The following is a 22,667-nucleotide window of genomic DNA, read 5'->3' as shown; positions in this document are numbered from 1 at the left end:
ACCTCATGTCTCAAAGCACGTAACATTGCTCATGTTCATTATTATTGTACTGACCTGTACCTCCTGACCGCTGCAGATTCATTTCGGCATTGATAGTGTTGCCATTGAAATGCATGAATTCGAGTGACAGACCGCTCCCAGTATAACACCACAGGTTTCCATCTCTTCCAGATGACAATATGTTGTGAACGCAGCATGAGCGGGTTGTTTTGGTTCAGGAGGACCTGTAAAAGGCTGCTGTTTTGGTTTTGGTGCTCGGTGAATGACGTCTGTCCAACTCTGCACAGCATGAAACGCGCCGATGATGTGTGATGTTCGTCCAGTCGTTGCATTCGGACGTACATTGTATGGTACCTTCCACAGGCTATATACACATTGTTTTTGGAACAAATCGCCTACCCTGCCTTTAAAATGCAGTTATATAATTGCCACCTTACAAACAAAGGTAACAAAGTGTCGCTGTGTTCACTTCTTTAATATTGAAGATAAAACCATAAAGTTGAATCACAGAATGAATTTTACATTTTCAAAAAATATGGTTATTCCTTTTTTTTCCCGCGAAAACATAATTTACCCACGTCTAAACATGTTTTGACTTGTGCATATCTAAATCATACAAAAAAGAAACAAAACACAATATACAGATATACTGTACACAACATGAAATTCAACAGACCCCTATTTCAAAGCTTCACAAAATACAAAGAGACCAGCAGAGGCCTACAAATCAGAAAGCAAGCAAAATGACCCTCAGTGGAAAGCAGTTGATCATGTTGTGTTTTTTGTGAATTCGCAGCCGAGGCCTGTTATCTCTGTCGGTACACGGCAGATCCGTTCAATGACTTGCAGCCCAATTGCATCAAAGACGACAGGATTTGACCGCCGCCTGGTCAGTGTTGATTCCAGCAGAATGATGAAATATTCTAGCAATGTTTTTTTTTTTTTTTTTTTTGTCAGAATAACAAAGACATGCTTCATCCACAGGGGATTAACCTATCAAAGTACAGGAAGTTAATATTCATGGACGCTCTGTGTTCTCTGAAGGAATGATACAACGGCTGCATTTCACAAGCCAAAATATGAGACAGTGTGAATTATAATTCTGGGGCAAAGTGAATATTACAGAAGCGCATGAATAAAAAAAATTTGGCTGCTCTGGTTTAGACAAACACTTCAAACTCAAAAAAAGCCCTGTTGTTGGGCTAGATTTATAATGTCAAATAAAAAGTTTTTTTTTTTCTTTAGTTCATGTGCATACAAAGCTAAGAATGACAAAAGTGTTTGTTTTTAAATTTAAGCACTGAATCAATGAAAGATCAGGTGCTGTACACGCATCCACTTTTTGTCTCAGTCCAGACAGTACAAGGGAAGCACACAAATACACTCACGGTCTGAGGGGAAGAGGTGATGGCTGAAAATTTTTCTCCTTATACAATTGCTCCTACTGCTGGCCAAACCTGGAAGCTGCATGCAACAAACACTATGATAATCATGTAAAAAAAAAAAAAAAAACACTGAAAAACCAACCTGAATCTAATGACATCATATTTGCAATATGTGGGAGAAATTGTTGGTACTATAAGCCAAATCGGGCCGGTGTTCGTTTTGGCGTCATAGGCATTTCTTCTTTCCTTCCTGGGGTGACGATCTTGATTGACCTGTTTGAAAATGATGAAAAGACATTTTTTTTTTTATTACAGGATGTTAATTTAAATAGAAAGGCTGTGTGTGTGACTGTAATGTGCCATGCATCAGAAGTTGTGAGATTTGCTCTAAGGTTAAAAGAGAAGAATAGACAGAGAGGAAAGGACAGTTTGTCTCTGTGGGACCTGCGGGACACGGGTCTGATGTAGCTGACAGGGCGATCTATCATCTTTAATTACAGCACTGCACGGCGCTCCCCTCCTCACACCGCCAGCAATTACATCCATCAGGCCGTGACCCTCCAGCTCCTCCATCGCTGACTCTGCTCACACCTCCATCACTTCTCTTTCTGCTGCCTCCTTTTCAACTTTTAGCCAGTTTTAGACCTTTTTTAAGCATTCCAATTAACTTGATTTTTACATTTTCTGATGAACATGCAAGTTACAAAGCTCTCTGCCACTATGCCATTATGTTTAGACATTATTATTGTATGAGTCCCTCCTGTTTGAGATGAGTTTGAATGCATCATATTCGATACACACATTTCTAAGGCCTCTAAATGATCAAACCATTACTGAAAAAACGGCTGTACACAATCTACTGATTAATAGTTCATACCCCTTCAGCTTGTGGTTTATGTCTTTTTGAATGAAATCTCCCTTACTGGATTCAAGCAACTTAGGTTTACTTGATTATCCATACGTCACTTTTTCTTTAGTAAAATAATATTAAAATGTAGCAAATATGATTCATCAGGGTTGAGGAACGTTTATTTGTTCACCTCTCAATCATCGTATTGCCTTGCATTATGTTTTGCCCCCACAATAAAACCTATATAACACTAACCATTTAAATCATCTTATAGGACAAATGATTTGGAGATATAGAGCGACAACTGATATTTATATGAATTTCATGCAAGTAGTCTGCTATACTGTTATAAAGATTGATTTCACCTTAAGCACTGTTCTTATAAATATCATATTGCATATTTTTGCTTAGTTTAGGCCTCTGAACAAATAAACACAGGTTATGAGCTCTATATTCTTACTGTGAGTAATAAAAGCCTTATGTATCAAATAAGATACTCAACACAAAAACAGGTAGGTAAACTTTTTCGATTCAAACTTTTTCAATGTTAGCTTTTGTGTTGATCAATGCATCCATTTAAGTTAATCCACAGAAGAAGGAAAAAAAAGCGCCATCTTACTCTTAAAAACAAATCTGATTTTAAAGAATGCTGGGGGTCAAACAGTTAACAGTAGCCACTTACTTCCATATTAGGAAACAAAATACCCTCAACTGTCTGGTAACCAGACATTCTTCAAATTATCTTCGTTTGTGTCCAACAGAAGATAGAAACTCATACAGATATGGAACACCATGGGAGAGAGAGTAAATGACAGGATTTTCATTTTTGGATGAACCATTCCTTTAAAAAACCCTGTCAGTTTGCTGCGAGCTAGAGACGGTGAGGTGCCGCCCTAAAATCAAGCCGAGGCCTCTTTTTGACCTGACTCAATATTCCATCATGCATGACAATACTGAAGTAAAGTAGATCGCAAATTCCAGTTCATGCAGACTTTAAACTTTCGCAAATGACTTGTCCTGAAAATGAACTGAATGAATGATTCCTCAAATTGTGTGGCTCGAGGCGAGGTGTGGTATTACTTAAAGATGGATTTATTATGAATAAAGTGGACAATTGCGGAGTTGCAATATTTTGGGTGATTGTCAGTATTTGAATTTTAAGAGTTCATTCAGTTGTAAAATGCAGTTGTCATTCAAGTAAATGACTGAACTTATGTGTATACAGAACAGGACTAAGCACTAAAAGTCCAAATTTAGTTGCAGTGTGTATGAGACTATAAAGACTTTGACCCCACTTTATATTAGGTGGCCTTATTACACAGCTCTGTGAAATACTTGATTTTGATTGGTCAATCGCGCATTCCAGCGGTATGTTATTTCCAGATAACAACCGCTCATCCGGGTACTACGAGTCATCTTGACCGGTACTACTTCTATGCTTAACTCTGGCGCCATCTTGTGGCTATACTTAACCGCCATGTTTTACAATGAAAGACTTCAAGGCGGGTTTCCTTTATAAAGTTTTAAATATTGATCGTTTTCTTACACAAACGCATCGATTCGAATCAGAAGGCCTCTATTAACCCATCGGAGCCGTGTGGAGCACGTTATTTGATGGTAAGCTGTTGGGACTACTGCTGGGATTAAGGTTAGCCTGGACTTTTTAAATATAACGCTGATTGTATTTGTATGAAAGAAGAATGTCACCTATAATGACTTGAGGGTGAGTAAATCATAAGCTTGGTTTCATTTTTGGGTGAACTAACCCTTTCAGCATTCATTTTCAACATTCAGCAGCAATAGATAAAGGCTTAAAGCAGTTTGGAACAGTTTTTCTTCTTGGGTCCGAGACTTTTGATTTGGGCCAGTAAACATCCAACCAGATTAAGTGTTGAACGACTTGTCAACATTTACGTGATTAAAGACAAGTTGACTAGCCACTGATCAGGCCATTAATGAAAAAATAAGCCTGAACCTCGAGCTCATTCTGAATCAGGTACACATAAAGTAGCACAGTAAAGATTACATTTATATGAATGCATAAATGAAAGAGCGATTGCATATGAATGAATTCTACCTGGCAGCATCTCTCTACTTATAGTGAAGCTGTGGGTTTTAATTACTAAGAAACATATGCTAGAACTTTTCAGTTTGTTAACTACTTTTATTGAGAAATCACAGAGATTGTATTGACAATAATTTCCACGCTACAGAATGTAAAATGCAGTAAAACGTGCTAAAATGCAGTAGGGCATTACTTTAGAAAGGCGATTAACTTACGTGTACAATAAGCTGTTAAAAATGTGCATTTACTCATTTCAATGTTGAGCATCCAGATGGTATAGCCAAGCTTATCTTGAGGAGCGCTCTGTGTATTTGTCATTTTAACTGTTGGAAAAGAAGCGTAAAAGCAGACTTCAAAGATTTCTTATCCTGTTGCGCCCTCTATAGGCCATGACTAGTCGACGCCAAGCTTAAAGTGTGACAGCAGAGCCTTAAAGTCGACTAGTCTGTGCAACCCCTAACCCAAATCACAATAGCAAAACTAAAATCACCTCTAAACAACCACATAGCAACACCCTGGCAACCAAGCAACTTCCTAGTACTATCCACCTTATTCTTCACGTAATAGAGGCATGGCCATTTGTAAATTGAACGTGTGTGGCTTCTAGTTATTTTTTAGCTGTACAAAACAGCTTGTTACGCTGCTTGATACTGCAAACTGGTACTTCTTACCATATTAACACTGATTTGAAGCGCAAAAAACATTTACTGCACTTTTTTATCCTTCTCATTATTTCTCTAAAGTGTCCAATGAATCGGAAGTCTCATACATTACCAAAACTAGATTACTTCCACCTAGGAAGGTGGCTACGGCACTGATTTTCAAAGCATTTTCTTTAGAAGAATTGTAAAACGTCCTCTAAGTGACCTGTGGGTCCTGCAGGATTCAGGTCAGGTGTGAGTAGATGAGCTGTGATCTCATCTTAGATCAGGCAGTGTCTTCCTATCAGCTTATTTAAAACCCCATGAAGGCATCAGAACCCAAGAGGGAGGCTGGCACCTTAATTATCCATCCCCCCATCATGCAAATCAAAAGTCTAATCCCCACTTTTAATGTGATTATTGTCAGGACGTCCATCACGCGGACAGTCAGCCGAAGGCTTTGATACAGAGATAAAAGTCCTGATTAATTAATGAAGTGTTATTTTACAGGACACATTTCCCTTTTTTATGGGGCTGACAGGTGTGTGTAAAATTAATTTCCCGGATTAGACTGAAAAATTAGCGGCTGTCTCTCTCCCCCCCGTCCGAGGCGGTACAATTTAAATTGCTACAGTAATGGGGGTCAGCCAGGAGTCAATATTATTTCTTTTTTCTCTCCTGTGGAGATTGGAGGTGAGAAAACCTCATCATGAAGAAGACAAGACGACGCTAGGTGAGGAAAGAGATGAGGAGGGTGTGAGGGGGATAATAGTCTTCCCAAAAATTGCGACATTAGTATTTCATCACGGCAGCCATTTGATGGCTTCCTTTTAAAGAGGATGATTCAGATTTCATGAGAGTGCGAGCAGGAAGTGACTCTAAACCCTGAGTGACAGCAGTATTTGTGACTTTGAGATTCTTCGGAATGAAAAGTGCATTATAAATAAAATCTATTATTATTATTATTATTATTATTATTATTATTATTATTATTATTATTGTGATTGCTGAAGTACCTGACACTGCCCAGGTTGTTCTTCCTGTCTTGCTCCTCTTTCCGTGCAATGATCTGTTGTTGTGCAAGGGACATCTCCTCCTCCATGATGGAGATCTCCTCCTTGGCTCTCCTTCGGTTCTCCTGGAAGAGGGACCAAAAGTGAGCGAGACTAAAATAGAGGCAAATATGCACCATAAGTGTTGAATCAGTGATATGTACCTGTCTGCTCTTGTTTGCATGTTTGATACTGTAGAACATGGGCCCAAGCTCAGCCAGCCACTCGCCATCCACTGCCGTCACACACTGCATGTACTCCTGAAACACAAACACACATGCATGTCATCAAATAACTGTTCACCATGGCTCTGGGTGTTATATAGACTAAAATAAATTTTAGTCAAAATTTAATGAATATCATGAATATTTTAATGAGCTTTTTAGTCAGAAGCAAAAAAAGAGAGATGACAGTCTTAAAGTTTCTGCAGTTTGTTCGGCCGGTTAACAAATTAATACAAATTGTTTAATTGTTGAAATGTCAAAAAATCTGAACATGTATTTAACATGTTTATCATGTCTTGCTATATTGGTAGGTAAAAATGTTTTGTGAATAACTGAAAAACATGCCTAGTTTATTCTGAACATTGTTTCCACTGCATTTTAACCCTTGCATTAAACATTTTGCATCTAATTGTATCTTATATATAACTTAACAAAAATGTATCAGTTTCCACAAAAATATTAAGGATGTAAAATGGTTTTCAACATTGATAAAAAAAAGAACTAATGGTAATTGAGATAACAATTGAGGTAATTGATAATTGAGCACCGATAAAAGTGCACAAAATAATTTTTTTTACAATGATTTCTGAAGGATCATGTGTTGTCACCACAGAGATAAAATACTTTTAAAAATTGTATATTAAAACAGAAAAAAAAGCTATTTAAAGTGTAGTAATATTTCACAATATTACTGTTTTAATGTTTTTCTTAATTTAATGGTACTTCTTTCAAAAACATTTAAAATCTTTTTAAAAAATTGAGCGGTACAGTTTATTAATTATTTTTGTGGAAACTGTTATACACTATATTACAATTCTTCAAGAACAAATTACATTTAATGAAAAGTGACAGACATCTTTTCCCTTTTCAATGCATGTTGTTCTTTTAAACTTTCTGTTAATCAAAAAACACTAAAAAAGCATCATGTTTAAAAAAATAACTAAAAATATATAATAATAATAATAATAATAATAATAATAATAATAATAATAATAATAATAATAATAATAATAATATGCAAAAACTGATTTTAACAGTTATATATGTGATATGTAATAAATGTGATGACAATGTTTCTTGAGCATCAAATCAGAATATTAGAATGATCATGTGACACTGAAGACTGGAGTAATGAAGACTGCTAATGTTGAAAATCCAGCTTTGCCATCAACAGGAATAAATAAATATGGCAACACTTTATTTCAGTGTCTTTGTTACATGTAGTTACTATAATAAAAACTATGAATTGTGGATAAAAACATGCAACTAACCCTAAACCAGACGCTAACCTTACACCTATATAAGTACATGTTTTTAATTAATATTAGTCAGTACTTAAATCTTTATTTACATTGAAACAAGAACAATTAAATACAAATAAACAATAAATACAAATACAAATAGATTAAAAATACAACAATAAAAAAACACATCTGGATTCAAACTTGCATCACCCATATAGCACCACGTGTCACACTAACTTATGTCACTTCACATTTAAGGACTGAGGAGAAGGAAGTACCTTTGTGGTCATGACCAGTTCATGGTAGATGATGTAGTCAGGGGTGTAGCCCATCCCGAACAGAGCGCTGGTGGGGTGCAGATGGCAGGGCATCCCAGTTCTCACATTCACATACTCCCCTATTCCCTAAACACACAAAACACAGGCCATGAAGACACTTCAGTTGTTGCTTGATGAAAATGAATCCAACATTACATTGCCAAATAAGCCAAGTAGCTGTGAACCTTTAATTTAGCCGCCTGGTGAAAGTACGCAGCACAGATGCACTTTCTGATCACATCCCAGTCAGAGCCGCTGGAAACCAGGTTCATTTTCTGCTGCACCATGATGTCTTTGAGCTGAGATCGAACCTCACGCACCTGACACACACACACACACACACACATTGTTATTTAATAAAACTCTAACAAAATAAAACTATAGGCTTAATTTTGCACTAAAACTTTCAGAGAAAATGTACGGTAAAACCTGTTAGATGGACATATATATAAAAAAACAAAAAACAAAAACATCAAATAACATCTGTGAATTTTTGCAGGAATTTTTACGTAATATTTTTGTTTTAAAAGAACAGCATTTATTTAAAATATAAATATTTTGTAACAATATACAGTACCATTCCAAAGTTTGGTGTCAGTTTTTTTTTTCCTTCCTTTTTTTGATCGAAAATAATACTTTTTCAGCAAGGATGTGTCAAATTGATAAAAAGGAACAAGTACAGATTTATATAGTCGGAAAAGATTTCTATTTTGAATAAATGCTGTGCTTTTGAATTTTTTATTCATCAATGAATTCTGAAAAATGTATCACAGGTTCCAAAAAAAATGAAGCAGCACAACTGTATCCAATATTGATAATAACTGAGTATCAAATTAGCATATTAGAAGGATTTCTGACAGATCATGTGACACTGAAGACTGAGTAATAGATGATGAAATTTCAGCTTTCCCTCACAGAAATAAATTGTATTTTAAAGTATATTAAAATAGAAAACCATCCTTTTAAATTGTAATAATATTTCACAATATAACTCTTTTCTCTGCTGTATTTTTATTAAGTAAATGCATGTAATAAATTCATGTATTATGAATTGAAACCTTTTACACTTTAAATTAACTTGCACAGGGACTAAGTGTGACTAATTCCGGCACATTTTGCATTAATCATATGTATTATTAATGTGTATTTTCCCCAGATTAAATAAATAATGAATGTATGAAAGAAATACTTTGAGAAAGGGACAGAGGTAACTTATATTGCTACTTATTTCCCATGCAAAGAGACAATTTAAATAGAAGTCTTAATATTTCATCAGCAAAATAGTGTATGCACATTAGCTGTAATAGTCAAAGACTTTGACCACTTTTCATGCAAATTCATTTGGATTATTTTAAGTGGACTTCAGGAAAAATTTTAAATAACAAGTCACGGAATTAATGAATTTGATTGGTTGAGATCGACGCCTCAGGTTGACGTACCTTACGCATGGCTTTAGTGTGGATGAAGTGATCGTTACACCAGATGCTGGAGTAATTGTTGTTCTTCCACTGCAGGTAAACGTTGAGGTAGGTCAGGTGATCACTCTCAGGCACCGAGAACTTCTCTCTCACCTGGTCACTCTCCTCCTCTCGACCCTAGACAAGTAACAGCAGTTTTGAGGACCGAAATCACACGTATAGCACATTTGCTGGTAAGCAGGTTCTAGTAAAGAGCCTAGTAGCGTACCTTTGGTCTGTAGAAGATGGACGGCACTGACAACATGGAGACGATGATAAGAATGTCAGCGCTGCAGCTCATGTCACATGACACGATCAGCATTTTCGACAGAGCAGGATCCAGAGGAAACTCCACCATGAGCCGCCCGGTGGGAGTCAGAGCACCTGAGACAGAGATGAGAAGAAAGCATCCTCAAATACAGGAAAAAGTCCAAACGGATTAGAAAGCACCTCTTTCCAAAGTGCTGATGGTGGGAAAATGATTCCACTTTGAGATTCTGATCAAACTTTTCAGAAGCTCAGATTTCAAAGATTACATGACAGACTAAGAAGATTAGCGAGAGAGCGCCGTGAAAAGCAGAGAAGATATTTGGGCAGGTAAGCCTTAATCAGAAATAATCTGCTGTTAACACGAGACGAGTGCTGGAGGGAAAAGCGCTCCACATAGTCAAATCCCCACAAACCCCTGAGAGATACGCAAGAAATGAGATTGAGATCCCTCTCTGGTCACATAGACAGTTTTACTTCAGTTGCTACAGCTGAACTTTGAGTAAGACCTTAATACTTCACTGCAGCACTTCAGAAGCTTAAATCTACTCAACCAGAATGCGTTACAGTCAAGAGATTTTTCCCAAATGAAAATCATGTCACTACCATCAGTTATCTTTAAACACTGATATATCCAAACACTGGTGAGTGAATATATGCTCAGCAAAAAAGAAACATCCCTTTTTCAGGACACTATGTTTTAAAGATAATTTTGTAAAGTCCAAATAAGCTTTACAGATCTTTCTTAGAAATAGTTTGAACATTTTTTTTCAAAAACAATTACTGCACATGCACCTGTGGAATAGTTCTTACGACATTAACTGATTACACACTGTTACAGTGGAATAAAAAATAAAAAATTAATAAATAAACAGGAGGAGAAAAAACACAGCGAATGAAAAGAGGCATAGTTATTCTTAAATATCACATTAAAGAAAACAAGCGTTGCCGTTACGTAAATCTCAAAATGTTACAGCACTTTTAGTCAAACTGACGAATATGGATTATTTGTAGTACATTATGATTTGAAATGATTTGTTTCAGGGTGTGTTCACTTTTGTAGTTCGGTTCCGTACAAAAAAAAAAAAAAAATCCTGGTCCACTAAGCATTTACATTGGCATTTTAACACCTAACCTAAAGGCATAGGGTTATGTTCACATTCACAACCTGATCGGTCACTCTCCTCACTCTTGGATTTCGGGAACATCCAAAACAATGCTGTGTTCTGGGCTAAATGTGCTCATTGTATGTGCCTACTTATGATGGTTTTGACCAGCTGACCAGCTTAAAATGTGTAAAGGAGTCAAAACAGCAGCAGGAATCCCTCCAACACACACAAATGAAGATCTGCAGCGAGATGACGCGGTTCTGACGCCTGTACTGAACTGGGTTGGGCAACATCACAACTATGACGAGAAAAAACAGGTGTGCTTGAGTAATCTGTCCTTTGTAGGGTCGCATCTTTTGACATAATGTCTGGTTTTTGGTTCATTCATGTCTTTGTCCCGTGTTGCGTTTATATTTCCTTCGAACACCACCAGAGTTCATTTGAAAGCGGACAGAGATCCATCTTTTCAGCGGTCTCGATCCTCTTGTTTGGTGCACACCAGGGTAACTTCAGATGGCAGCGTTCTTCTAACTTATTCAAATGAACTGCACTAACAGAGCAATCTTTAATAAAAATTAAAGCGACCTCAGTCTTTTGGAGGGGAATTTCACCAAAACCAGAAATGCCTCCATAATCTAAAATGAGGTAGGCTCGTTAGAGAAAAGGTGGATATAGTGAAGTGATTTGCAGCTCAGGAAAGTTTGTTTTTCTGAGGTGAGACTTTTTATTTTGTAACCAGTTACAAAAATAACGTTAGAATAATGACATATAGCCTGACAACATTATATCTGACAGCAGATACTAAATCAGAACACGTTTTTCTCAGGCACTCTTTACTTAAACTGCATCTGACAGAGGAGTCAACAGATTTCATGCTGTCTTTCAAAATAAGTTTTGCATCAGAAAACATTTAGAATTATGTTTGTTGCTGTTTCTTCGACACTCCGCAACTACACACTCCGCAAATTAAACAAATGTATCAAAAAATTAATAAAATAACAGTTTAATTTACACTCAATGCTTATTTTTTATTATTATAAATTAGCTTTTCTCTTTTAAGCATTTGCTTTTATTCTGAAGCAAACCACTCCATCAAGCATTTTACAGGTTTCTCATTATGGATGTTGCCTTCCATGGCATACTGAAGATTTTTTGACTGGAATACATAACTACATATAAATGCACACTGAATCCTGACATTATTTAATCATTCCTGATACCATTACAATTCAACTCTAATGAACCCTGAAGACCAGATTCAGTCTCTACTGCTCCTTATTATTAAAAAGTTGCAAAAGGGACAAGACAAATTCAAAAGAGATAGGTTTGTGTGGTCCTATGCTGATTTAGGGTGCTTTCACATCTCTAGTTCGGTTCATTTGGTCCGAACCAAGGGCAAACAATTTTACATTGTTGCATTTTTCAGCTTTTTTGGTTCCTTTTCACACCACACTAATTGCTTTAGTCCGAACCAGTTGAAGCGAACCAAAACGCAGGCACGTGACAACATCCACATCACTCATTGGACATGGCGTATTTCCTAAACTGCTTTTCGATTGGTCAGAATTTACGTGTGGGAAAATTCCAACAGGAGAGGCAAAGCCAGCAAACTATAATAACACTATGGAGAGACAACTGCGTGGGCTAGTTTTGTCCCTGGCCATAATCTACTACACTGTGTGTATTTACCACAGTGTGCAAACAATACATTTCTATAATGAAGCGCGGATGTGACGTGAAAACAACGTTCAAATGCACTGCAAAAGGCTACCGCACATCGCTGATCACTTCAAGCAGAGGCGTGCATTAATTATTCTTAACTGAGATGCTCATCTTCCCGAAAATATTTCCAACGATCTATCAGGTAATAATGTCATGCACACAATGTCAGCGCAGCTAACTACACCTCTTCAAGGAGGTCTCGGTACGTTTGTTTGGTCCGCTTTTGGTGCGCACCCGAGTGCGATTGCTGCTTTCAGACCTGACCAAACGAACCGCACCAAAGAGGGAAACGAACTCTAGTACGATTCAACCAAACTAAATGAGGCAGGTGTGAAAGCACCCTTAGTGTCTGAGGCAGAGTGGTCTCACCTGTGTTGTCAAGAGCTCCTAAGATCCACAGCTGGTACATGGAGTTCAGCATGTTGTCTTCAGGTGGTGGATCCATGAAGTGGAAGAGCAGAAGGTCTTGCACTCCTAGTGACTTAAGCAGCAGCACAACATTGGCCAGGTTAGTGCGCTGGATCTCTGGGATAGTGGTGGTGAGCATTTCATTCTTGAAGGCACTCTGAGTGTATAACCTGCAGAGAACAGACAAAATGGAAAGAAACATTCATTCATTTTCTGTAAACATTACAACATGACCTACCCTGACACAATGTGACACAGTGGCGAGTGAAAAATCCGGTGTTTTCCTTGTTAGGGTGCTAACACACTGCAGAGAGCTCTGTGTAGATTAACTTTGAAGATATAGAAAGAGATGGGTCAGTAAGATTTCCAAAACTATAACTAGACCCGCAGTTATCCTTAATCAATCAAACTTCAACTAAAAAAAAAGAGTAAATGTTCCCATGTCAAGCTTAAGTGCTAAGAGCCAGATTTACTAAACAGGGCAAATTAGCATGGAAGTGCAATTCCATAAAAGTGCAGATGGGAGTTGAAAGTTCAGCCACATCAGGAAGTGAATGTGCTCAGGACCATTTGCAGAGGCTGTGGATTACAGGTAATAATGTTGTAAAAAATGTTCAGTTTAGCTTCATAAGACCTCAATGTATCATCAAAAGCCACGGGTATTTATTTTATTTTGCCTGTATATGTTTATGACTCTCAAAGTGACGGTAGCCATTGACTTGCATTACACGAATCACCAAAGACCACAGTTTCACCTAAAAATCTGAAAATGAAAAAGTCACTGTAACAGCAACTTAACAGCATTTTTATTTTTATTTTTGAGTGAACTATCCCTTTAAGTAGAGAGGTTTACATAAAGGGGTTTGAGTGATTAATAATTAGTATCTAACCCAATGAAAATTACTTTTTTTAGTGTTATCCATGTTACATTTTAACAGCAACAACACTGAACTTTTATAAAGATGCATTTTGTCATTAAATTTTAAATGCATCATTATGCAAACACATGAGGAGTTTTCTGCATGAAAGACCCATGACATTTCTCTCCGATACAGAATGTGAAGGATTTTAACTGTGACGAGATGATTGACAATGCAGTTTAAATGGTGGCAGGATGCATGTAACTAAGCAACAGAGCTGTCTGTTAAAGACGCAATTATGAGAAAGTAGTATGTCCCAAAGCGTGCCTGATATCCTGCTACATACGCAAAATTATTAACTTTTTTTTTTTTTACAAAAAAAAAGGTTTACTTTTAGGGCATAGTATACAGTAAGTAGGCAAATTGGGACAAAGCACAATTCCTTTACAGCATTGTCTGACGTAGCGTAAACTCTAGTGCCATTTGAACTGCAGCAAGAGAATTTTAGCTCTGCCCAAAGTGAATTCTCAATGGTTTTATTTATGCTCGCTATTAAATATGTTCTGATTTGCAGTGATTTTCTTCTCCGCACCAGTTTGATGTATTCATTTAAGAAAGTCATGGAATAAAATAAAGAGAATTGAGGGGGAAATAGATAGAGGGGGGGAATCTGAATAAACATTAAATGAAAAAGTTCCAAATAAAGACTTAGACATGACATATGCATTCATGGATCACACCAATGATAAAGTTCTCTACCTTCAGCTAGAGGGAAGCCCTTAACAATGAGCCATTTCCAAACTACCTCTGAGCATCTTAAAATATCACAGCTCTCCTTGCCGCTCCATAGAGACAGATCTGAGAGAACAGCAGATTTCTGCAGCTATTCAACAAAATGGATAATCTCTCAGAAGATGGCGTGAAGAAGGAACTCTGGGAAGCTCTGTAGTACAGCCTATGCATTTATGCATATTAGTCCTTCTGGCTCCTGTGAAAGTACCACAATCACAGCCAGAGCTTTTGAGTTGTGCATTTATCACACGCACATGGCTCTTGGCCACATTACAAAGCATCTGGCTGAACAGAATTGATTCTTAATGCACAGATGTTTGGTAAAGGATGCATGCGAATAATCCAGCATGTGCCACACACGTTCACGAGCAGCCAGAAACACTCACAGGGAGGCAAAACAATCCTTGTGTGACAGTAAAACAGCGAGACAGTGCGTCGTCGCATCTTTGGGGCTGTGCAGATTTAAAAAAGGTCACAGTCAAAAAGCCCACAGAAGTCTTTGTCTCAAATCTGTCAATCCTCAGAGGTGTAAACAAAAATTAAACTGTGTGAAATCCTCTCAAGATTACCGTCCCGTCGCACTCCTGCTGTCGGCCTGCCTCACTGATAGATGTTTCAGAAAAGAGTTAGCAAAAAGAAGAATAAAGCTCAGGGACACTGTTCATCTGCCTGTATTAGCAAAGAGAGTCTGTATTTATACCACAGAGACACTAGAACAATTCAATTTGTTTAAATTATTCGTTTCAATGTACTGGATCAAAAAACTGATTCATCACTGTGTTTCATCACCCAAGTCTGTATCACTTTTAAGTCAGCATGGAATAAACATTTGACCTTGAAATATTTTATCAAAATATGTTATCTCTATCTTCCAATGAAATGACTTCTCTCTAGTGAATTATGCAAGACTTCTCCAATCATTTAATGCGCTTAAACCCCACCCCTTACAAGCAGTAATATTGTGAAATATTATTACAATTCAAAATAGCATTTTTAAATGTAATTTATTCGTGTGATGCAAAGCTAAATTTAGAGCATCATTACTCCAATCTTCAGCATCACATGACCATTCTGATATGATGATTTGCTTCTCAAGAAACATTTCGAAACCAGTTGTCCTGCTCAATATGTTTGTGCAAACTGAGATAAACAATCATTCAAAAGCTTTGTGTAAGAAATAAAATAAATTAATACATTTATTTAGCAAGAAAGCATTCAATTGATCGAAATTGACTGACAGTAAAGACAATGTTATAATGTTAAAAAACATTTCAAATAAATTCTGTTCTTTTGAACCTTTTATTCAACAATTAAGCTCAGTTTCCACAAAAATATTAAGGAGCAAAAACCAGTTTTCAACAGTGATAATAAGAACCATTATTAATATTTGGGCACCAATAATAAATTAAATGAATCAATTAAAATATATTAAAATAGAAAACATTTGTTTAAAATATTTCACAAAATCACAATAAGTTTCAACATGTTGTGTCGCCAATCTCATGGTTTTAGTTCCAAACTGCTTTCTCTGTTAAAGAAAAATAATTCACATTCTCTGTGAACCAGTTTGATTATATAATTAAAAACACAATTGTTTCACAAGAAAAATATGTTTGAAAATCGAAAACAAATGTGTTCATCCCGAAAAAGTAGAACATACAATGACAAAATCCTGGTGGAACCATCAAAATGAGAAAGTCATTGTCATGAAACGTTGTGCCCCATTGCACAAGGATGATCAACTTTCAAACAAGTGTTACATTGTGGATGAACAAATATATTAATGATGTTTTTGTGTGATCTTACCTGTAACACTGTCCTGGGCCTGTTCTGCCCGCTCTGCCAGCCCGCTGGTTTGCGTTGGCTTGACTGATGGGGTACACCTGCAGCGCATCCATGCCAATGCGAGGGTTGAACACCTAAACAACACAAAGTAAAACTTCTGTTAGCATTAGATGTGCAATTCCTCTAAGGACTGGTCATTCATAGCAGATTCATTTACCTTCAGTTTGCAGTAACCAGAATCCACCACAAACATGATGCCGTCCACTGTCAGAGACGTCTCAGCGATGTTTGTAGCAACAATACACTTCCTCACTCCATCAGGAGCCTGTCAGAAAACACACAGGTTTAGCTCACAAACATCTTGTTAGCAGGATCTTCCAGTTTTCAACGGAGACAGATGCTTACCTTCTGGAAGATCTTAGCCTGCAGATCTGAAGGCAGCTGGGAGTAGATGGGCAGTACTGCCAGGGCCGGAGCGTTCTCTAGATCCTCCAATCGCTCCACAATCTGATCTGATGTTACCTGCAGGAGCACAGACATCATTTGTGTTATAAGATGCCTTATTTTGAACTAATCTCATACTTCTTATATTCAACGAAACCTGACTTCAGTTGATTTAATTAGTATCAATTATTTCTCACCAGCCACTATGGTAAGTGGTTTTCCAGTTGCAGTTTTCCAGTGGCATTAATATGCAATTACTGCCATATATTTTTAATATTAAAGGTGCACTAGCTTTTCCATCCGCTCGAGGGCACCTTTTCAAAACAAAGGTGTAGTTTGATGACGCTAAGTTTGAGCGCAGCATCTTGGGACATGTGGTCTTCACCTCACAGCCGGTGGAAACAAATCAGGATAGGACTCGGGAAAAAAATCACGTTCATCAATGTGATTACTAACGTTACTGTAGTATTTAGCAGAGTAGGATGAGGAGTGTTGAGGAGCTGAGCAAGACCGCTGGAACAATTGTTAAAGAGATGAGCAACACACGCCTCGCGAGCAGCGGGACTTTTTATTTTTATCCCATTATTATGATGGGACAGGTCACAGTCGCTATTTCTGCTTTTCTGGTCATGAGTATGAGGTAACGCAGCTCTGTTTATCATATTAGATACATTTAACTGTGTTTAAAATTATGGTATGAGGTTACTCTGTGTGTTCGCTCAGCAGCTGCTGTGACACTGCTAAGAGTAAAGCGTTTCTGCAAAATAAAACCGGAAACCGAGGGTAACGCAGATGAGGCGCAATTGACAGGCAACTCCCTCAGTCGTCCCGGTCCATTGGTTAAAATAGCAACGTTCTCACAATTTGCAAATAGTTGGAAACATTTGAGATATTGTAAGAACTCAACTGAACAAAATATATAACATTGGCCTGGTGGTTTTTGGATATTTTACTGCAAAAATACTACATAGTGCACCTTTAACTATCATTTGGCAGTAGGTATTGTATAGAATACTTTAAGACCTGGTCCAAGGATCATATATAGTTACACATGCGTTGTATTTCTCAACCGTTTATGTTCACTTAAAACAGAACTATTATTATACCATTATTTTGTGTGTATTTGACTGTTTAAGTGCAATAAGCAGCGAAAAAGAACTTAATTTAGCAATAAGAGGTGGCTTAATGTGTGCGCACAAAATCTCCAGGAGTGAGTCAAATTATGCGCAATATGTGCAATCCTACACCAGAATTCAAGCCCTGTAACATATGAAGCCCTGGAGCAAATGAAACAAGTAAGTGAGGAGAGGAGGGTTTGTGTGTCACTCGCTGTCAGTGAGATGAGAAAGAGAGAGAAAAACGCAGCTGGTGTCATGTATCTATTCTGTGGAAAATGAGTACTGGAAGCCTTTCAGATATTTCAGTATTGATATATGCATCGAAAAATCAATATTTTTGACAACACTACATAGCACTTAGTTTATTATTTCAGATGCCTAAAAGACTACGATTGAAAACAGTATATATTATATATATAAAATTCAACCCAACAAAGTGGATATTAGGAGTGAATGCATTATACCCCACGGCTGAAATACACTCGCATATGGCGGATGTTGATGTCAAGCCGTGTGTGTGTGATTTATGATTTATTCATTTATTCATTTTTTTTGTCTATTTTTTGGTCTTTCTAATATTCAAGTCTATTATGCTCACTAAAGCTGCAGTAATATTAAATACAAGTAACAACTTTTTATATTTGAATGTTATTTTTTAATATTGATTTATTCCTGAGAGCAAAGCTGAATTTTCAGCATCATTACTCCAGTCTTCAGTGTCACATGAAATCATTCTAATATGATGATTTGCTGCTCAAGAAACATTATTTATCAGTGTTGAAAACAGTTGTGTGGTTTCATATTTTTGTGGAGCCTGTGACATACTACCAATAAAACGTTTGGGGCAAGAAAAAAAAAGAAAAAAAGAAATTAATACTTTTACTCATCAAGGATGCATTAAAACCGTCACAATGTCCTGTCCAGAATGGTCTTATTCATGTGATTTGCCATCACATGAATAAGTTACATTTTTTAATATATTAAAATAGAATACAGTAATTTTGACACATTTATAATATATCTAAAAGGCAGCCTTGGTGAGAAATTTTTGATTGGCAGTGTGTATATAGTATCAATAAATGTACAAATTGTGATTTCATTCATAACATTTGCAGAATCTCCTCACCTCAATGTCCTCTTGACCAGGCATGAAGATGAGAATGTCACCCCCCATCCCACTGAGATGAATCTGTAAGGCCTGTTTCACTGCCGCCTCCACATAGTCCTCCTGAGGAGTCTGAATCACACCATCACTCAGAGTTAGTCTACAGCGCACCAACCAGCTTTAACTAAAGACGCTATTAACACCTCACCTTGCTGAACAAGATATCCACAGGGAATGTCCTGCCAGGAATGTGGAAAATAGGAACATTGCCGAAGAATGCCGCAAATTTGTCAGAGTCCATGGTGGCAGATGTGACAATGAGCTTCAAGTCTGAGCGTCTAGACACCACCTAAGTAATCCAAATAAAGGAAGAAGGGAGAAAGTGATTCATCAGTATCAAAATCTAAGCTCAGCAGTATTCTTTAAATGGACTTGTATATGGCTGTCAATGTAATCGCTGTTTATTTGATCCCCAATCCCCGGTCACGTTTCACACAAAACAAAACTCTAAGAGAAGAAGCTATGGGCTGCATTTTCAGGACTCACATGAATAAATGAGTCCAATCGAGTTGTGAGTTCATTCATCAGATATTTTAAACAACCAACAATGACTTTAAATGCTTAGTAACCCCGTGCTGAGTTTATGTTTAACTTGTGTACCTCGCAGCTCACACCCACTGCAGCTCCAGTGGATCATAAAGTATTTTTAATTACTTGGCCCGTCCGATCGGTGGTTATAAGCACAAACCACACACACACACACGCTCTTCAAACACAGCGCAGATCAAGAAATGAATGTTATTTCACTATTTAAGATTCACCGGCCTCCCAACATGCTTTCGTTTTGGCAGCCCGTCTGGAAAACACACAGCCCCAAGACGTTGGGCTTTGCGAGCCCTGGGAGTCTGAACCCGAATCACAATAAACCAACAAATAAGGGATTCTCCAGCCTGACAGTGTGCCAAGGTATGTTCTGTTAGACACGTACAGATAATCAATACGCTCTGTAACAATGCAATACTATCGCATATTTTAACAAAAAACATGTTTTACTCACATAAGTGTGTTGCACCATTCCTATCGGATTCAATATAGAAGGAATAGCATTGTGTATCTCAATATGTCTGCAAATCCAGTGTCGACCTGTGTCTTGTTTACAAATGATTATCTTGCCATCTTCGGCGTGTTTATTGCTAGTTTAGCTCAATGAGTCAGTTGGCGGGGCTACAGAATCAGCGTACACATTTATCTGTAGAGGCGACGTTTCCCACTTCTAATACATCATTGATTTGAGGGACTCGTTTTCTGGGTCTGGTGTCTAAAAGCTTTTCTTTTACTAACAAATAAGCTTTCAGCTCTGAAACTTACAGGATATTCTTATATTACCATAACCTCTTATATATCAAAGGCTCAAGGGGAAGTTGATTTCTCAATTCATCTCCCCTTTAATACCGGGTGTAAACAGGGCCTTATATTACACCCAGAGAAGACACACAACACAAAGAAAACATCAGCATACCGGGTGGGCTGACACATGCGCTCACAAATTTAGAGGTAGTTTTGTTTTGTGTGAAACATGACAGGAGATTAAGGATTAACATAAACAGTGTGTAATTAACGTAATCGATTCAATGTGTCGTTTCAGCCCTAGACATGTACATCAAATTAGTGTATGAAAACAACTTCATTTACATAAAATCCTCCTCCATTCATGTGAAAGTAAGATAGACAGATGGAGACTTGGCTCACCTCTCGGAGCAGCCCGAAGAGCACGTCAGTGTTGAGGGAGCGCTCATGAGCCTCGTCCATGATTACAGCGCTATAGTGGTCCAAGTCGGACTCCCGCAGAGATTCCCTCAGAAGAATCCCATCCGTCATGTATTTTATTACAGTCTTCTCTGATGTACAGTCTTCAAAACGGATGGCATAACCAACCTGCCATTCACATTAAAGCAACATAAACCCCTTAGCCATGGTGAAAATAAAATATTATAATTTTATATAATACATATATAGATACATATATAATTGTTTTTTTTTTTTTACTTAAGTTTTAGTTCTTTTAGTACTTCATCTAAAATTTGTGTTGACTTAATGTTAAATTAATGTTGCCTATAGGCTTTTTTATATTTTATTTCAGTTAAAATTTATTTAATTTCAAGTAAAGAAAATATGTTTTTATGGTTTGGTTTTGGTTAAAAATTAAATAAAAAATACATTACATACAATTCACCTCAAAACCACCAGGTGGCAGTATATCCTTTAAAATCAATATCTTTTGTAAACCAAATGGGAAGAAAATTGCTCCAAGCACACAAGATGTTGGGCACCAACCTCTTCTCCCAGGTTACTGTTCATTTCTTCGCTGACTCTCTTGGCCACGCTCATGGCTGCCACTCTGCGAGGCTGTGTGCAGCCCACCATGCCATAGCCAGTGTAACCATCCTCATGAAGATACTGCGTCAGCTGAGTCGTCTTACCACTGCCCGTTTCCCCCACCACAATCACAATATTGTTATCCCTATCAGAGAAGAAACACAACACAAAGAAAACATTAGCATGCTGGGTGGGCAGACACATGAGCTCACAAATTTAGTGGTAGATTGTATACAGGAAGCTGATGTAAGTGAATTGATTTGAGTGTCACAAGGACCTGATGATGTTGAGCAGCTGCTGGCGAACAGCAAAGATGGGCAGATACTGTCTCTGCTCTAATAGAGTCTTCTTCTTAGAAAACTCACTGCTCGCTTCATTCCTCTCCTTCATGTGATCAGCAAACTTCTGCTCCGTTCTGAAAAGATGGAAGGAAAAAAAGAGGAGGCTCAGAAAGAATCTACAGAAGTTTTTCACAATTTCTGAGCAGCTTTCGGGGGGACTGCAAAATTCTGTTGAAAGAATACATATACATACACACGCAACACATATGTATGTACGTGTTTGTGTGTGTGTGTGTGTGTGTGTGTGTGTAAATATCCACAATACTCTTTAAATGATTTTGTGTTTTTGAGGAGCCTCCTCACAAAGGCAGTATTTATTTGATCAAATACACTTACTAATAATTTTGTGGAAAGCATAATTTTTTTTCAGAATTCTTTGATGAATAGAAAAACATTTATTTGAACATTTTGTAAATGTATTATATGTATTATAAACATCTTTACCATAACTTTAGATCAATTTAATGCATTCGTGCAAAATAAAAGTATTAACTTATAAATTAATAAATTAACTTAAAAATATATTATTGACCCCAGACTTTTGAATGGTATTTTATATAACAAATATGTCAAGATTTAATACTTATTTGCAGCTGTATCATACAAATAAATAGTTTAAAAAGCATATATTGTTTGATTTCTGGATTTTTTTTTATTTTTTAGATTATGTCTCTCACAGTAGACATGCACCTACGATGACAATTTCAGACCCCTCCATGATTTCCAAGTGGGAGAACTTGCAAAATATCAGGGTGTTCAAATACTTATTTTCCTCACTGTGTGTGTGTGTGTGTGTGTGTGTGTGTGTGTGTGTGTGTGTGTGTGTGTGTGTGTGTGTGTGTGTGTGTGTGTGTGTGTGTGTGTGTGTGTGTGTGTGTGTGTGTATATATATAGCAAATAATAAAAAGATATATCAAAGCAATATAGTAAAAAAAAGATTCACTATATATTGTGAGACAATTTCTACCTGTAATCCACATTTCCATCTTCTCCAACAGGTTTTCCAGCTGATCCCTCCTCCTCTGATTTCTTGATGCCCATGATGTCTCCCAGTTTGGTGCCAGCGAGCTCCCAGTGTTTGTGTTGTGCCTGTCATGTCATGTGA

The 22,667-nt window shown here is 37.3% G+C and overlaps 1 protein-coding gene across 1 annotated transcript in view; it reads right to left on the bottom strand.

Moving 5' to 3' along the window:
* Positions 1-456: 456 nt before the first annotated feature.
* The window catches only part of dhx38 (DEAH (Asp-Glu-Ala-His) box polypeptide 38), a 33,862-nt gene continuing 11,651 nt past the window's right edge, over positions 457-22,667 (bottom strand). The window contains exons 11-27 of the mRNA XM_067414998.1: positions 22,530-22,651; positions 21,499-21,636; positions 21,180-21,366; positions 20,595-20,780; positions 19,054-19,194; positions 18,867-18,977; positions 16,584-16,700; positions 16,396-16,503; positions 16,200-16,312; positions 12,703-12,911; positions 9,465-9,619; positions 9,218-9,373; positions 7,964-8,098; positions 7,740-7,865; positions 6,158-6,253; positions 5,958-6,079; positions 457-1,658 (exon numbers count right to left, since the gene is read on the bottom strand). Coding sequence (XP_067271099.1) covers positions 1,577-1,658; positions 5,958-6,079; positions 6,158-6,253; positions 7,740-7,865; positions 7,964-8,098; positions 9,218-9,373; positions 9,465-9,619; positions 12,703-12,911; positions 16,200-16,312; positions 16,396-16,503; positions 16,584-16,700; positions 18,867-18,977; positions 19,054-19,194; positions 20,595-20,780; positions 21,180-21,366; positions 21,499-21,636; positions 22,530-22,651 — 2,304 coding nt within the window. The 3' untranslated portion in view covers positions 457-1,576. The remainder of the gene's footprint in view (positions 1,659-5,957; positions 6,080-6,157; positions 6,254-7,739; positions 7,866-7,963; positions 8,099-9,217; positions 9,374-9,464; positions 9,620-12,702; positions 12,912-16,199; positions 16,313-16,395; positions 16,504-16,583; positions 16,701-18,866; positions 18,978-19,053; positions 19,195-20,594; positions 20,781-21,179; positions 21,367-21,498; positions 21,637-22,529; positions 22,652-22,667) is intronic.

This window comes from Pseudorasbora parva, chromosome 1 (assembly GCF_024679245.1).
Source record: "Pseudorasbora parva isolate DD20220531a chromosome 1, ASM2467924v1, whole genome shotgun sequence".
Classification (NCBI taxonomy): Eukaryota; Metazoa; Chordata; class Actinopteri; order Cypriniformes; family Gobionidae; genus Pseudorasbora; species Pseudorasbora parva.
The sequence above is the reverse complement of the archived record's forward strand: the minus strand, read 5'-3'. Positions and strand labels throughout refer to the sequence as shown.